This window comes from Pseudorasbora parva, chromosome 8, assembly GCF_024679245.1.
Source record: "Pseudorasbora parva isolate DD20220531a chromosome 8, ASM2467924v1, whole genome shotgun sequence".
Lineage (NCBI taxonomy): Eukaryota > Metazoa > Chordata > Actinopteri > Cypriniformes > Gobionidae > Pseudorasbora > Pseudorasbora parva.
The window spans coordinates 6,617,624-6,636,127 of record NC_090179.1 but is presented as its reverse complement, the minus strand read 5'-3'; the positions used below and the strand labels follow the sequence as shown (position 1 = coordinate 6,636,127).

The following is an 18,504-nucleotide window of genomic DNA, read 5'->3' as shown; positions in this document are numbered from 1 at the left end:
TTATTAATTTGTTTGTCAAAATTACATAATCAAAATGCATGGAACATTTATATGCAATTCAAATACATGTTTAGACATTTTTTAAGTGCATAAACTTGTAAAATTACTTAAATTTCTAAGAACAACTGACTAAAACATAAGTTTTTACAATATTTAGATATCAAATTAACAAAATAGTTTGTACAGTATTACAGTAGTTCTCTGTTGTTGATACCAATATTTGTAGGTTTAACAAACAAATTTGTTTATAATCACATATTGTTGTAAATATAACACAATATTCTGTTTAACAGTTTACAAAAGTTCATTGTGATTTAAACAAAAAAATATATGTTTTTGGGGTTCTAATAATATTCTGTTGGGATTTTACATTGTTTTTTTGTAAATGTTACAGGCATAAGGTTAGATCTATTACAGTTATTCACCGTATATAGTACGGAACCTCTCCTACGGAAACTTTCTGTTTACCAAATAACAGTTTTTAACCGTAGAATATTACAACCTTACACCGTTAAAATCACGGTCATTTTTTAGAGTGCACACTCAAGAGTGTTAAAAGTAACTCTGAAGAAGTGTTAAAGATAATGAGATAATTAAGAGATTAATTAAGTGATGATTGACCATTAGTGATGACACCTGATGATAACAAGCAGAATCACTGAAGGAAAGAGTCACCATTATGGAGATCAGTGTTTGCTTTAGTTGGGCTCTTGACTTTATAACATTAGTCTTTGCCTGGCTGCAGCCATACAAGTGCAGAGAAAATGTGACCAAGTGTTGATGGTTATGTTTTGACATAATCCTCATGAGCTGAATCACTGGTGCCATTTAGAGCCCAATCTTTGAGTTAGGTTTACTTTATTGATTACAACAGCTCTGTGATTCTATGGCATAAGATCTGGTGTTTACAATATAATCAGAGGGATTTTTTGAAGTTATTCTGTTCTTAAAAAAAAGGTTTGAATCTCTCTGTCATTCAGCCACACAGACATCAATAATGAGTGTATGAATCTCAGCAATGGTGGCCATCAAAAGGCTTTTGCAGTGCATTCTGGGTGCACCAATCAAAACTCGCCCATGGCTCCCAGCATGCTATGCAGCATGCATAAATTATAAGATGAACTGAATTAGTGTTCTCTTTCATCATCTCGTTTCGAGATCCACCTATGGGAAGGGCATCCATACCTGACCTCTGCAGAAGCATCCAATTGCACCAAGTCTGACAAGACAGGCAGGAGCGCGCAGCCAATGCGCAGTAAGGCCCCACCCCTTACCTGCGGGCATAAATAGGCTGCATACGCTACTGTACATCAGTTGACATTCGCTTCTCGCGATCTCTGCACTGACACAGTTCGGTTGGATTTGCGCTGTTCACCTTTGTCTACAGGAGGAAATATCGCCAGATCAGCCTCCGCCAGGCGTGACAGTTTGTATTTCTACCAGTTCGCTGTGTCTGCTATTGGAGCCGCCCACACTCGCACTCGTCTTCCTGTTCCACGGCTGTCGCCACGGATTTCTCTGAGTTTTTCGCCGGTATGTCGCTCTCTATCGCTGCTTTTTCCGGCGGTAACGTTAGCTCATCACGGGCCTGCCCGGCCGCGTGTGGCGCGCTTATCGCCGCTAAGGACCTTCACCAATTTTGCATGGTTTGCTTGGGCCTCAAGCACGCGCAGGAGGCCTTAGAGAACCCGGAGAACTGCAGTTACTGCCTAGTGCTGCCTAAGAAACTCCTGCGACGCCGCCTTAAAGTTGCCGCTACCCAGTGCGGCGAGCTTGACTGCTCAGACTCCGATGTGGGACACGGTGACGACAGCGCGCTACCCGGGACCCCCCGGGACGCGACTGTTCTTATCTGGGCTGACCAGCCCAATCCTGAGTTCCCCGAAGAGGACATCTTCGCGGGCAACCCCCCGCTCGCCAACGATCCGGCCGGGTCCGGTGACGAGGACGATGCGGGCCTTCTCGGGGTCTCAGAGGACGAGGAGGCCATCCCGCCCTCTGGTTTTCCCCAGGCCAGCGCCCCCGCGGCCTTGCCTCAGTCCATCCTCCTGGACGTGTGTGAGCGAGCGGCCGCTCGTCTCAACATCGAGTGGCCGGCTCCACAGAGCGCCACCGACCAGGAGAGGGATATTTATGACGGGAAAGTACTGGGAGCTCCCCCTGGCCCCAGGAAACAACTTTTTCCCGTCCTCCCAGCGTGCGCGAAGCACATGAGGCACTACTGGAGTGACCCGCTTGACTTCAAACACGGTCTCGCGGGTCTGGAGGTTAAGGATATGGCGGCTCTCGGTATGGGCGAACCGCCTGCTATCGAACCCTCCATCGCCAGGCACCTCAACCCAGTCCAAGGAGGGCTCCTCGCCCCTCCTAAGCCGGCCCTTCCTAACAAGATGGACCGTTTTTCTGCGTCGGTGCACCAGGCCGCTTATAAATCCTCGGCCTTGGCTGTGAGGGCCCTTAACGTCTCATCCCTCCTCTCCGCCTACCAGGCGGAGATTCTGGACGACCTGGGCCAGCAGCTGGACAAGGGATCTCCTTCGCCGGCGCTATGGAAGGAGATTATCACGGTCAATGATCTCGTCCTCCGTAACGCTCGTCAGGCCGTCCAAGCCTGCGGGCGTTCTATGGCGCTCTCAGTAGTGGGAGAACGCGCGCTCTGGCTCAACCTCTCGGGCCTCCCAGATAGTGAGAAGAGACGCGTCGCGGGCGCCCCGGTAGAGCCCGGCCGGGCTCTCTTTGGCCCCGCCGTCGCACTGATGCAACAACGGTGTGACGACAAGAAGAAGGAGGACGAGGCCTTCAAGCTGTGCCTTCCTAGGAAGGCCGCCCCACGCCAGGCTCCCCCTGCGCGTTTGCCTAACCCCCCGGCCCCGGGACGTGGCTTTCAGCAAGGCAAAGGAAGGCCCCACAACAAGCCCACACCACGGCAGAGCAACCCACCCTCTGCTAAGCCCTGGGGGAAACCACCTCCTGCCGCTGCGGGAAAACCCCCGAGCTCTAACCCCACCGACTCCAAACGCAAGCGGCCGGCCTGATGTTTGGCCGATGGGGGATTGCGGTCTACGTTCGCGAGCGACGAGCTCTCTGGACCCTCTTCCTGCCCAGAACCCCTGTCCAAAAGACAGAGGGTCTCTTCTGAGGGGTGCCCCCCTCCCGTGGCTGCCCAGCCCATGTGTTCAGTGGACGATGTGTGTTCCCCCCCGTTCAGGGGGTCTGTTGTGAGGAAATGTGCCCAAGCAGTGTCACCACACCGCACTCATTGTGTTCCCCTCACCCAGTTAATAAAGGCTTCGGCCCCAGTTTTTTCCCAAAAACAAAACACACAAAAAATCACAAAAAACACAGTAAATCTAACGAATCAAATGAATTCGTTACAGAGAGATACCCTCTCTCTGCAGGGAATGTTTTCTCTGCAAGGAGTGGATAGCTCTCTGAACTCACGCATGCCGTCCCTAGTTTCTCCACTGGAGGGCGCCATTGCTTCACAAATGAGCCAGCTGGGCAACGAAGCCAGCACGGCGCAAGTGGGCTCGCTCGCTAGCCGTGTGCCGGCTTGGCGAACTGCAGAACCACCCGAATGGGTGTTGCGTACAATATCGCAGGGTTATCGTCTGCAGTTTGCTGTGAAACCCCCACGTTTCAGCAGCGTTCTTTTTTCTCACACTGAGGAAAGCACGGCGCACGTTCTGAAGGAGGAAATCTCCTCTCTGCTGAGCAAAGGTGCGATTCAGGTGGTACCCCACAATCTGATAAACCAGGGGTTTTATTCTCGTTATTTCCTGGTCCCTAAGAAGGACGGTTCTCTTCGTCCAATTCTGGACCTCAGGGTGTTGAACAAACATTTGAGGAAATACAATTTCAGAATGTTAACCTATGGTTTGCTCGCCCGCGCCATTAAACGGAACGACTGGTTCACATCGGTCGATCTGAAGGATGCTTTTTTCCACATAAGCATTTACCCACCACACAGGAAGTTTCTTCGTTTCGCCTATCAGGGCAATTGTTACGAATTCACGGTCCTGCCGTTCGGAATGAGTCTAAGCCCTCGCTGCTTCTGTCTGTGTGCGGAAGCGGGCTTGACCCCCCTAAGAATGTCTGGCCTACGGATCTTGACATACATAGACGATTGGCTCATCATAGCCGATTCGAGGGAAAAGGTGTTGCAGGACACCTCCCGTGTGCTCGCGCACATCACATCCCTGGGCTTCAGGGTAAATGTGAACAAAAGCAATTTTACACCCAGCCAGAGGGTGATCTTCCTGGGCATGGAGCTGAACTCGTTCTCCATGCGAGCGCGTCTCTCTCAAGAGCGCGTTCTCTCTCTGACGAACTGTCTGTCGCAGTTCAGAGAGGGGGCGAGGGTGCGATACAGCACATGTCTCAGACTACAGGGTCTTATGGCTTTATCTATCCAGGTTTTGCCACTAGGACTCCTGAAAATGAGGGCGTTCATGAAATGGGTTTTGTCACTTCATTTCAGCCCGTTACACGATCTTTGCCGCTCTGTAACAGTGACGCGCACCTGCACTGCAGCTCTGCGCCACTGGAAGAGCGCGGACTTTTACGCACAGGGTACCCCTCTGGGGACTGTCATGCTGCGGAAAGTCGTGACGACGGACGCGTCCTTAACAGGCTGGGGTGCCACCCAGGAGGGCAGAACTGTGAACGGTTTGTGGCCGAGCAAACTACGTTCAGAGCATATAAATTATTTAGAGCTTCTGACCATTTGGAAGGCTCTGAATTATTTTCTGCCTCGTCTGCAGGGACATCATGTGCTCGTACGCTGTGACAATACCACGGCAGTGGCTTATATCAACCGCCAAGGTGGCGTGCGCTCGCCGAAGCTTCATGCCCTAGCTTACAAGCTTTTGGTATGGAGCAGGCGATTTTTCCTGTCGTTACGCGCTACTCATGTTCCAGGAATTCTGAACAGAGGCGCAGATCTTCTATCAAGGGGGAACCCGCTCTTCGGAGATTGGCGCCTCCACCCTCAGATAGTAGACATGATATGGATGAGATTCGGACGGGCGTCCGTAGACATATTCGCCTTGCGCGAAAACAGCCATTGTCCTATGTTCTTCTCGCTAAAGGACTTGGAAGCGCCCCTCGGGGTGGACGCACTGGCCCACCCGTGGCCCAGAGTGCTGCTGTACGCCTTTCCTCCCCTGTGCCTGATAATTCCCACACTGGCCAGGGTGAGAGAGGGGGGCTTTTCTCTCATCCTGATAGCTCCCAGGTGGCCCAAAGCGCCGTGGCTGGCAGAGATAATCCCTCTGTTATATGCCCAGCCGTGGTGCCTCCCCCTCCGCACAGACCTATTGTCTCAAGCGAACGGGGAGATTTATCACCCACACCCGAACAGGGTAGCTCTCTGGGCTTGGCCCGTGAAAGGACGAACCTAAGCGCGTTAGGGTTTCCCCCGCGCGGGGTGGCTACTATACAGAATGCCAGGGCCGTTTCTACACGGTCCTTGTATGGCTGTAAGTGGCAGGTGTTCGATGAGTGGTGTGATGGGCGGGGTCTCACGTCATATCAGTGCTCAGTCTCTGATATTTTGTGTTTTCTCCAAGACCTTATGGATAAGGACAGGTCCTTTTTCCAATATTAAGATCTATCTGGCAGCTATCTCTGCTTGTCATGTGGGTTTTGAGGGCTCAATGGTTGGGCAGCATTCTCTAATTCCCGCAGACTTATGAGGGCCGCTGTCGCTCGTTGCCAGTCATTAGGAGAACGATCCCTGAATGGGACCTCTCCATGGTGCTGGAAGCTCTGTCTAAATTTCCTTTTGAGCCTCTGGGGAATATTCCCCTTAAGTTGCTGTCCTTCAAAACAGCCTTGCTCTTGGCCTTGGCGTCAGCCAAACGTGTCAGTGAGTTACATGCACTCTCGGTCCACCCCTCGTGCATCAATTTCTCTCTGGGTGGAGGTAAGGTTTTTCTCAAGCCTAATCCAGTCTTCATGCGTTCACATCGGAGGTGTTGGAGCTATCCGCTTTTCACCCTCCGACCTTTTTTCCTCCGCGGAGGATCAGAGGCTAAATGCCCTGTGTCCAGTCCGTACGCTACAAACGTATGTGTCTAGGACCAGCGTGTTTCGTAAGAGTGACCAACTCTTTGTTTCATGGGTTCCTTCCCCTAAAGTGGATCCCCTGTCTAAACAACGCCTCTCACATTGGCTTGTGGACGCTATAATCTTGGCATATGAATCAAAGGGAGTGCAACCCCCAGGCAATATCAGAGCTCATTCTACGAGGGGCTTGGCCGCCTCTTGGGCTCTGTTTAGGGGAGTACCACTGCAGAATATCTGTTCTGCTGCCAGTTGGGCTTCTCCCCTCACGTTTGTGCGTTACTACAGGCTGGATGTCACCAGAACCTCAGTAGCACATTCGGTCTTGGAGGTGGGGTCTTCCTAACCCTGCCTGCTTTTATGTGTGCCACACATATGTTTCATGTCCTGCTTCACACCGCAGTTACGCGGTTGCGTCGGTGTGGCGAGTTCATGATTATGAGACGCGTCGTGCACCGCCCCTCGGGGTGACCGTCTTTTTCTGGCTAACAGGACCTCACTGTGAGTGTATTGGGCAATCGGGGAGCTGTCCATGTCTCTCCCATAGGTGGATCTCGAAACGAGATGATGAAAGAGAACAATAGGTTACTATCGTAACCCCGGTTCTCTGAAACATCGAGTGGAGAGATCCACCAGCGTTGCCCCGCTTGCCGCACGAGAAGCGAATATACTTACTGATGTACAGTAGCGTATGCAGCCTATTTATGCCCGCAGGTAAGGGGTGGGGCCTTATTGCGCATTGGCTGCGCGCTCCTGCCTGTCTTGTCAGACTTGGTTCAATTGGATGCTTCTGCAGAGGTCAGGTACGGATGCCCTTCCCATAGGTGGATCTCTCCACTCGATGTTTCAGAGGACCGGGGTTACGATAGTAACCTATTGATTTCTTTCTGAGATGCTGATTGTCACCATTGTTGAGATTCCTACACTGATTGTTGATGTCTGTGAGTGTGTAACGCAACAAAGTAGTTTGAAATCTTTTTTGTGCAGAATCTCACCCTATTAACTTCACAGAGCTGTTGTAATCAATAATGTAAAATCAACATGCCCCATATAGCTAGAAATTTGACTCAGAATGATATTAGTTGATCCAGTCACTAAATGATGATTATGTTAATCATAACATCACTAACTTCTGAACATATTTTCTCTGTGCTTTCTTTGCCGAAATGTTCGTTCCAAACACACAGTTAAAGCAGCAAAAAAAAAAAACTAATGTTAGAAAGCCAAGAGTCAAGAGCCCAACTAAAGCAAACACTGATCTCCATAATGGTGACTTAAAAATGGTGACTCTGTCCTTCAGTGATTCTGCTTGTTATCATCAGGTGTCTTCACTAATGGTCAATCATCACTTAATTAATCTCTTAATTATCTCATTACCTTTAACACTTCTTCAGAGTTACTTTTAACACTCGTGAGTGTGGAGCCAAATAAACTCTGAGGAGAGTTAATTTAACACTGGAGTTTTTGCTGTGTACTTGAATGATTCAGTGACAAATACTTTAAGTCACTTGTTCATTTCAAGATGTGATTTGCTGTATTTGTATCACTACAGTAGATATCAGTGTTGAGCTATATACTTTCATCCTGGTACTTCTGTGATCATTTGAATATTTGTAACACCGATATAAGTAAACTGTGTGGCTCGGCCTACTATTATGGTATGCGTTCGTGCGCAGTAAGTAGTTTGCTTTGTGATTAACAGCATTAAAAAGGGCAAATTTAATTCACCTAAACAGTGTATGAGCATTTTAAAATAATTTAGAAAAGCATGTCCATGAATGATCGTGGTTTGGCTTATTTAAAGCCGCACTTGGCAACTTTTGCTCTCGGGGTCCCCCTACAGTTGGCAAAAAATAATGTCCTCAACTACTGTCATAAGCTCTGTCATCCTACAACAGGGGATGCCATCGCGCGTGCATTTGCTGACATGACAGCCCTGATAGCCCTGAACTAGTGATGCGCGGGTCGTCTCATAACCCGCGGACCCCGTATGTCTATTTAATGGTCGCGGGTGCGGGGCGGGTTGTAAAAATATATCCAGTGGTGCGGGGCGGGCCAAATAACTTCATAAAAGCGGGACCCGCGGGTCGGTGCAGCACTAACAGTTCCCCTGAACACTGCAGGAGGAGTTCACATGCAGGTGTTCTTCTGGCGGCGCGTGGGAAATGTCGTGTCAACCTATTGTAAGTCGATTTATCATCACAAGAGTCTTGAAAAATATATTATGAAGGTTGAAAAGTTACCTAGTGTTGCTTTAAGGGATAGCTAGCCCAAAAAATACATTTCTGTCATAATTTACATAATTTTGCCTCATCCGAAAGCCTTGTCCTTGTGGGGACATTTTTTGGTCCCTATGAGGAAAACATCTTATAAATCATGCTACGTGATGTTTTTTGAGAAAGTAAAAATGCAGAATGTTTCCTGTGATGGGTAGGTTTAGGGGCAGTGTGTGTGATGGGTAGGTTTAGGGGCAGTGTGTGTGATGGGTAGGTTTAGGGGCAGGGGCAGTGTAGGAGATAGAAAATGCGGTTTGTACAGTATAAAAACCATTACGCCTATGGAGAGTCCCTGTAAACCACATAGACCAACATATGTGTGTGTGTGTGTGTGTGTGTGTGTGTGTGTGTGTGTGTGTGTGTGTGTGTGTGTGTGTGAGTGAGAGAGAGAGTGAGTACGTGCGTGCGTGTGTGTGTGCGTGTGTGTGTGTGTGAGTGTGAGTGTGTGAGAGAGTGAGTACGTGCGTGTGCGTGTGCGTGCGTGTGTTTTGTTAGGGGTGGACAGTTTTGACCCATAGACCAGATATGCGAAATGAAGACCAGGAGTCAGGATGTTCAATCATCAGAGAGAATTTTACTGAAGAATAGTTTGCAGTTTCATCGGTAGAGTCAGCTTCAGAGTCTCTCAGGGCGCTGTCAGCTGTCCTGTAGACCCGTTCGCAATTTGGTGTTGGGGGAATTTCTCATTTGAACTGAGTTAGTGGGTCCCTAGACATGAAAAATCACAGAGGTGCTCGTCCGCCATAGTGCCACGAATGACGTAGTGGTCCAATCAAATATGGCCGCCATCGGATGATGATGAAAATCCAACTTCTATGTTTCTGAATGTATATACACATGTAATACCTCTATTTAGACTTCCTATTGTATGTGGAATTAATTTCTGATATTGTTATGACCATAATGGTTGAATTTTGACCTTTAGCAGGCATGGTCAAGGTAATTTTCCTATTCAGAAGACTTTGGCCATAACTTGGCCATTATTAGGAATAAAAGCCAGATGCAATAAATTTAATTCTACTAAATCTGACATTTAACATTCATTGCTAATATTTTTTTTTAACATTAAGGATCATCTTGTCACTGAAATATCAAGGTCAACATATTTTTTATAAAAAAATATTTTTTCTTTATAGTCACTTATTATTGTTTCCTTCAATTATTTGTTTTAATTATAACAAGACATGAAGAGAAGAAATGTAACAATTATAAACATCCCCTTTGAAGTTTTAGTTTAATTGGGTGTTAGTACAATGATATAAAATAAAACAATTGGGTGCAAATAAAACTATGTAGCAATAGCCTGACAAGATGTTGGGCCTGGGAACTTCCCATTGGCAGGGCTCAATCTGAGAGGCGGGATAAACGGTTGTCTTTCAAATTCACTCTGCACGCAATAGGATAGAGCTACAACCAACCAGAGCAACGAAGAAGGTGAAGTGGAACTAGTTGATAGATTAAACTTTCGCTGTATCCGGTCGGCAAAACTCCGAACACATCTTCCTTTCTTAAGAATGATTTCAGTACCGTTCTTTTCTCAAAGAAAAGCTTAACTCTGAGTCTTCCAGAGTCGCGGCCAAAGCCAATTCGAAAGAACGCTGTTTGCCAGCTTCTGTGTTTACAAGTAGCACGCGGAACCTCCGCAACTCTGCCGTCATTATATTAAGCCCGCCCACCGACTCTATACACAATTTGATTGGCCTGACCAGAGTTTGCTTTTTACAGCTCACAATTCAACGAAGAGTTGCTAGACTACCCTGGCTGCAAATTAGCTTTGCTGCCGCTAGGGTGTGTCTAGATTTCTAAGCTAAAGAAGCAATAAAACTGATACAAATTACATCATATCAAATTAACTAAAAGTGCACCATATAGTCTGATTTCTCTCAAAGTGTACTGTATGTGTTCATGCATGTTAGTGGGATGGGTTTTTACAGGATGATTTTTCCATGGCAGAATATGGTGCATGAACTTCAGCAGCACAAAAGCCACATCGGCGATTGTCACACTTGCCTGCACACTTACTTAAGCCCCTTTCACACTGCATGTCGGACCCGCAATATTCCCGGAACATTGCCGGGTCGCCTTCTGTGTGAAAGCAACCACGTCCCGGGATTGATTACCGAATTCGACCCGGGTCGGGGACCTAGTAATATTGCGGTATTCGACCCGGGACGTGCGCTGTGTGAACAAAAGCCGAAACTAATGCCGCAACGTGTACGTAGTTATCGTGCGACTCCTACAGCTTGTTTCTTCAATAACACAACCCTGCAGTGCCAGAAGAGCTCGTCGGTGTTTTAAACGCAGAGAGTGTTCGTCTACAAAAGAAACTAAAATTAAACAAGCAGAAATGTGTGCAAACTGGACACAAGTCGAGACCACGGACCTCCTTACTATCCGCGCTGAAGCTGAGATCGCTCGCCATTATACGTCACATCCGGATGTCACGTGTCAACTCGACCCGGGACCGTTACGGGTTGTGTGTGAAAGCGCACATATTACGGTATTTCGCTGGCTGTGTGAATGGGCCAAATCTAGCGGCCCGGGAACAAATGCCGGGTCGCATTATCCGTGTATTTGCCGGAATCGCAGTGTGAAAGGGGCTTTACTGTGAGCAGACTTGGTGGTATGGACTTCAGACATTTTGATGGCAGGGGTGTGCCAAAGTTGCAAGCAAGTGGCATGTTGTATGAACCAGAAAAGCCCCTCGTTGGATGTGGCCTCTGATCCCACTACTTGTGGAAGGGAGAGCATCAATTCCAGAACTTCCACTGGTGTAGATTTCTATCCTGAAATCATCAAATGTCTTAGCTGCATCTTGCTCTGTCAAGGTGTCTGCCTCTTCAAAGTTGGCTAAGTATTGCACTGGGTCAGAAACCATAGCAGTATGTTTAGTCCCCATGTTGTTCATACAGTCATCTCCAGTCAGAATATGTCCTTTAACCACTGTCTTTGTCAGTGACGCATCAAGATGATAGCATGCTCACTGTTGATCAATTGGTGCGATGCTCAATAGTGAGATGAAGTGAGAAGTATCTTTTGATACTCCTGGTAAAATACAAGAAAAGTTAAATCTTGTCCTCTTATTTTTTGTGAACTCTAGTATTGTATACACAATACACAGTATAAGGGCAGACTATAAATTTAGTTAGTTCGCATGTACATGTCTTTTGAGATTCTTCAAAATAGGAAAATGACTATGACCATGCCATTCTGGAGGGGGGGGGGATGCTGTTTCATGCATACTGAGCTTTTTACACGATTCCCATCCTAAACATAGACAAAGTTTCAAAAACTAATGTTGGACGTTTGATGGAGTATTTCTGTGTCAAAAATACTCCTTCCGGTTTCTCACAAGTTTCAGAGAGTTTTTTTCGAGTATGGGTCGGCTTGACGTTACTAGAGCGGAAGGTCCTTGTATGGGCAGTACGGGCTCTTCTCCCGGTAGGGTGCGCGCGCGTGACTAGAGCGAGAGAGGAAATGCACGCCCATAAACACTCGCTCAGCTGCAGATCCAGTCGTCCGTGAACACTTCTGTCGTTATAGTCCGCGCCGCGCTCCACTTTATTCCTATGGGTGACGTCGAGCGACTTCAACGCTTCAGCACAGCATTCCGGGAAGGCAGCGCTGCATTTGAACCGATTTGAACGCAGAAATGACGGGAAGCTTCACAACATCGCTTCAGTCGCATCGCAAAGTGGATCTCCACACTCCAAGAAGTGTGTTTTTGACGGAGCGGTCCCAGCGATAAAGGTTCGGTCCTGCTTTGGAAGCAGCCGGTGAGTAAAACTGCTTCAAATGTCGATGCTGTTGGCTACCGTCGCGTGAGTAAACATCAGTAAACGACACGATCGCGTGCTTCGTCATTCAAATGCGCTAACGGTTACTCCATTGCTGTTCTCTGTATAACGTTACACTAGTATGACGTGCAAAACCGTTTTGCTTGCTACTGCTAAGTTTAGTCGCATACAATAGTCCATAAACCGAATCAAACTGCGAGTAAACACACACAAATCCTGCTGTTAATTTTTCTCCTGTTCAATTTATTTCAGCCTCCGAATCTGATTCTGGATCATATATCTATTAGCTGAGATAGCCATGGGTTTCTCCACGCTTGAGGACGTCACCGCTTTGGGTGTGCTCGTCATTCTTTAGCTCCGCCCACTCGATACGCCTCCAGGCGCTCGTTTTTTTCCGGAAAGACTCTGTACAGCCCATATTTCTTTTATAAATATAATAAAACTAGACTTTTTAGACTAGAAAAGACTTTTCGGAGATATGAAGGATGCAATACTACTCTATAGGTACTCAAGACTGACATGAGATTGACTGAAACTGAGTGTTTCACCCCCCCTTTAAGGTCAAAATCACCCAATATGGTCATATCAATAGCAGAAATGAATTCCACATACCATAATTAGTCTAAATAGAGGTATTACATGTGTATAAACATTCAGAAACAAATATGTTGGATTTTCATCGTCATCCGATGGCAGCCATATTTGATTGGACCACTACGTCATTCGTGGCACTATGGCGGACGAGCACCTCTGTGATTTTTCATGTCTAGGGACCCACTAACTCAGTTCAAATGAGAAATTCCCCCAACACCAAATTGCGAACGGGTCTACAGGCCAGGTCCAGGATTCTACCTTACACAAAATTACCACACCAGTTATACCAATTTCAAGGGCATGATTTACATCATTATGGACACGTGGAATATTACTGATTGGCATAAAGTCTAAACAATGTGTCACGCGAGAATAGATAGGAGATGTTGTTGTTGTTAATCAGGATGAAGATTAATCAAGATTGGGGTAGTGTTGACTTCAGGGGAGTCCTAGAAAGACGCCATGAGGTCTAGGGTGTGAGAAAAGAGGTCCAATCCAGTTGGAAGACCTGCACAGAACATGTAACACACACACACACACACACACACACACACACACACACACACACACACACACACACACACAAGACTCTAGGGCACATCTCTCCTCCAAGGTTAGCGCAGCAGTGAGCTTATCAGCAGGACAAGATATCAACACCACACGGCAAACGAATCTCCAGAAAGAAAAGTATGACTAATATCATCTACCTCATTCTATAAAGAAATATAAAGACAAAAAAATGTACTTCTATCAATGGGAAAAATCACACTATAGAAATGGGAAGTAATCACAATTGGGAGACTCAAATCCTCCCACCCCTTCCTGTCCTGGGGTTACTAACAACAGGCAGGATTCACCTCTTGGAAGTTCTAACTTTCTCTCCAAGGCCCTGTTGGTCAGGACCCAGAGATAGAGGTCAGGCTATCTATGTCAGGGCACAGAGATAGGGGTCAGACTGTCTCTGGAAAGTAAATTAGACAGCATACAGCAGACATAGATCATGTTAAATAATAGTTAAATGTATTAATGATCAAATAAAATTGATTGTCAATAGTTATTCATTATTTTGAAAGGATAATAACTGATTATTTAATTCATGAGGTTATTAAAAGTCATTCAAAAGGATAAGATGCATATGATGAAGAGGCAAGGGTGTCGGCCCACTCCCCCCTTCAGTTTAGTAGAAGAAAAAATTCAGATTTGGAACAAATTGAGGGTGAGAGTATTATATCAGAATTTTAATTTTTGGGTGAACTATCCCTTTAATTCAATAGCTCAGGTAAAGTTAATGGTATGACCCATTTCAGGGGTGGCCAAAATTATGATTTAAAATCAGAGCTAGAAATTTATTCATATTTATAGGTAAAGTTTCATCTTATGGGTTAGACTACTTTATTTAAAACTGATATATTCACAGATACTTCTAGAATCATGGGCAGGAGGAGACTGCATTCCCCACTCTGTTACTTCTCAGAGTTAAAAACTGAGAAGTAACAGATACTTGATCAGAGCGTGCAGTGGCAATCATTATAGCAGTACAATGGATAAGTGATATTCATTTAAAACACTCATTTTATTATATACTCAGACTCATGTCCAGCTAGTCCTCCTCACACAGGATGACTGTTCCTCTGTCAAGCTTTTTCAATGCTGGGCTGAAGGAACTGCTGAAATCTGGGTTCTGTGAGTATCCTCGATACCAGGGCTATTCAAATCTTGCCCTGGAGGGCCAATGCTCTGCAGAGTTTAGCTCCAACCCTGATCTAACACACCCACCTGCTGTGATTGTCTAATGATCCTCTAGACATTGATGACCTGCTCTATACCCTTGAATGGACTTCCACCTATGGAGACCTGAGGTCTCTCCTTCCCTTTCATTAACTCTACAATAAGTTAATTTACTTCACTAATTACTCTTCAACAGTGATGCTGTAGAAATATACAGAGCTACTGCAAACTTCTAGACAAGATTATAAAGATGGATGTGCACTTGTTTGTCTGGCACATAAGGTCTAGAGATATAGGATTACATATTATGTATTATTTTCTATTGTTATATATTTGTAATTTTATGTATAATGTAATTTTATTGTTATGTATATGTAAATTAGCCAACAGCCAGGGGCGGAGTGGGACCCATTTTCTGCCCGGGAGCCCAAGACCGACAACCTGCAACTCCAAACTGAATGTCAGAATGGGAAAGAAGCAATTTTGAGCGTGGCATGGTTGTTGGTGCCAGACGGGCCGGTCTGAGTATTTCACATTCTGCTCAGTTACTGGGATTTTCACACACAACCATTTCTAGGGTTTACAGAATGGTGTGAAAAGGGAAAAACATCCAGTATGCAGCAGTCCTGTGGGAGAAAATGCCTTGTTGATGCTCGAGGTCAGAGGAGAATGGGCCGACTGATTCAAGCTGATAGAAGAGCAACTTTGACTGAAATAACCACTCGTTACAACCGAGGTATGCAGCAAAGCATTTGTGAAGCCACAACACGCACAACCTTGAGGCGGATGGGCTACAACAGCAGAAGACCCCACCGGGTACCACTCATCTCCACTACAAATAGGAAAAAGAGGCGACAATTTGCACAAGCTCACCAAAATTGGACCGTTGAAGACTGGAAAAATGTTGCCTGGTCTGATGAGTCTCGATTTCTGTTGAGACATTCAGATGGTAGAGTCAGAATTTGGCGTAAACAGAATGAGAACATGGATCCATCATGCCTTGTTACCACTGTGCAGGCTGGTGGTGGTGGTGTAATGGTGTGGGGGATGTTTTCTTGGCACACTTTAGGCCCCTTAGTGCCAATTGGGCATCGTTTAAATGTCTCGGCCTACCTGAGCATCGTTCGTGAACACGTTCCTGGTTTTTGACCAACATGTACCATCCTCTGATGGCTACTTCCAGCAGGATAATGCACCATGTCACAAAGCTCTAATCATTTCAAATTGGTTTCTTGAACATGACAATAAGTTCACTGAACTAAAATGGCCGCCACAGTCCCCAGATCTCAACCCAATAGAGCATCTTTGGGATGTGGTGGAACGGGAGCTTCGTGCCCTGGATGTGCATCCCACAAATCTCCATCAACTGCAAGATGCTATCCTATCAATATGGGCCAACATTTCTAAAGAATGCTTTCAGCACCTTGTTGAATCAATGCCACGTAGAATTAAGGCAGTTCTGAAGGTGAAAGGGGGTCAAACACCGTATTAGTATGGTTTCCTAATCCTTTAGTGTACCAAGCTCTGATAATGTATGAAATATTATAATAACAGATTAGCCGATTAACAATATTACTCTTGGTGTTTTGCTCATGATCAGCGTGGATGTGGCTTTCACCAACACGCTGCTTTGAGTCAGTCAGACAGACCGTCCACCTTAAGCAGCTATAATGCTTTTGGGTAAACGGCACAGTTCGCCTTATATTCATCATTATTTATTATTTATTTTCACAGACGGAGCTCGGGCGTTTATTTATTTGTTTGTTTGTTTGTTTGTTTGTTTTACTGAATTTCGAACATATATCTTAAATCAGTGCAAGTGTGACATTATTGATAACAGTGGATCCGAAAATCATCTCATACAATTTTAAACATGTTAGGCTAATGACTTTTTTCCCCCCAGAGAAGACATAAAACAATAACATTTCACTTAAAAAATTATTTAAATTTGTGAATTTAAACATTTTTGTTTACGTATATAAAATATTACCAGCAATATAAGTAGGCTACATTAACAATGTTAATAACATCCTTTGTTAACATTGTTTTCATAGTATACAATAATATTCTTTAAAGAAAAGCAATATTTATCCTAGTTTAAAAGTAAATCCTGCAAATTCCCTCCAAAACGTTTGGGTAATATGCAATCAAAAAAAAAAAAAAAACTGCCAACACCTCTTTCTCATTTTTACAAAAGGTGCATAAATCATCAATATCAGAGTATCTTGAAATTATTGATTTAATAGGCTAGATGGTAGTAGGCTATATGCAAAATTGTAAAATATATATATTTAGTTTTATTATTGATACAATATTTAAATTGGATTAACCAAGCAATCTTCTAATTAATATGATTAATGATTCAGTCCCCCCCCCCCCCCCCCCCCCCAAAAAAAAGTTTCCTCTGTGTACTATTTTACTTTGTTTTTGGAACATAGTTCAAACATTTTTGTTATTGCATTTTTTTTATTTATTTTTTTATCAATCAGATCAACACTGTTTAATATTAATTTCGGTTTTGTCATTATCATAGAGTTATAGTGAATATGGATTTTAACATCAGCATGTATTGTTCAGATTCCCATAATTATCAAACCTGGGGCTAGTTGCCTAAACCTAGCCTTCATGTTAAGACTAGGTCTTAAGCAGTAATTTGTCCGAGCAATTAGTCAAAATTTAATCAGTCTTACTTTTCTAATTCAAATTGGACTGATGATCTACCAACAGGTGGAGGAAAGTCTGGAGAGAAGAGGAATGAAGGTTAGTCGCAGCAAGACAGAATGCATGTGTGTGAATGAGAGGGAACCAAGGGGAACAGTGAGGTTACAGGGAGAAGAGGTAAAGAAGGTGCTGGATTTGAGTACAACAGTCCAGAGCAATGGGGAGTGTGGAAAAGAGGTCAAGAAGCGTGTGCAGGCAGTTTGGAATGGGTGGAGAAAAGTGTCAGGTCTGTTGTGTGATAAAAGTGTACCAGCAAGAATGAAAGGAAAGGTGTACAGGACAGTAGTGAGACCAGCGATGTTGTATGGTTTGGAGACAGTTGCACTGAGGAAAAGACAGGAGGAAGAGCTAGAGGTAGCAGAGCTGAAGAGGTTGAGGTTCTCTTTGGGAGTGACGAGGATGGATAGGATCAGAAATGAGTACATCAGGGACAGCGCATGTGAGATGTTTTGGAGACAAAGTTAGAGAGGCCAGGTTGAGATGGTTTGGACATGTTCAGAGGAGGGAGAGTGAATACATCGGTAAAAGGATGCTGAGGTTAGAGCTGCCAGACAGGAGGTCAAGAGGAAGACCAAAGAGGAGGTTTATGGATGTAGAGGAGGAGAACATGAAGGTAGTCAGACTGAGAGAAGAGGGTACAGAGGATAGAAATAGATGGAGGAAGATGATTCGCTGTGGCGACCCTTGAAAGGAACAGCCAAAAGAAGAAGTACGAGTCTTAAAGAAAAAAAAATAGATTACTTACTTTTAAGACTAGTCCAGGGCTCTACATAACGCCCATTTTGGGCGCATTTACGCCTAAAAATTACTGCGTGCGACTGTGAAAAAATATTTAGGCGCACCGGTGCGAGTGACCCGATCGATTCTCATGAATGGATGTGTACAATCGGAATAAAAACTATAACACTGACTGAATCAACACTGAGAAACTGTTAGGCGATGTTTCCTACTGCAATCAACTGCTTTTCATGCCTTCAGTCAGCAGAAGAAGTGCAAAAACGTGTGCGACGGACTACACTTCAAACAACGATTGTTTACAACGAGTGAAGTGAAACATGTGTGACGAGTCTGACGACGCAGCCATGCGCACTTTACCAGAGACGCTTCGCGCTGTTTATCAGCCAAATCAAAATTAACTGGAAATATCACGTTTGGATTATCATAAACAAGCCCAGAAATTAGCGGATGCTTGGGGCATAAATGCCATCAAACAATAATGTATTAATAATACATTTAAAAAGCCCTTGAGTTAATCTTTATCACACATGCTGTTTAAAAAAAAATACTAAATGTATACAATGAGCAAGTATATCATGAAGATT

At 45.1% G+C, this 18,504-nt stretch overlaps 1 protein-coding gene across 1 annotated transcript; it reads left to right on the top strand.

Annotated features, from left to right (window-relative positions):
* The first annotated feature begins 3,401 nt into the window (after positions 1 to 3,401).
* Positions 3,402 to 5,402, top strand: LOC137085205 (uncharacterized). The gene has a single exon (XM_067451771.1). It carries the CDS (start codon positions 3,402 to 3,404, stop codon positions 5,400 to 5,402), a length of 2,001 nt encoding a protein of 666 aa, XP_067307872.1.
* Positions 5,403 to 18,504: the final 13,102 nt, after the last annotated feature.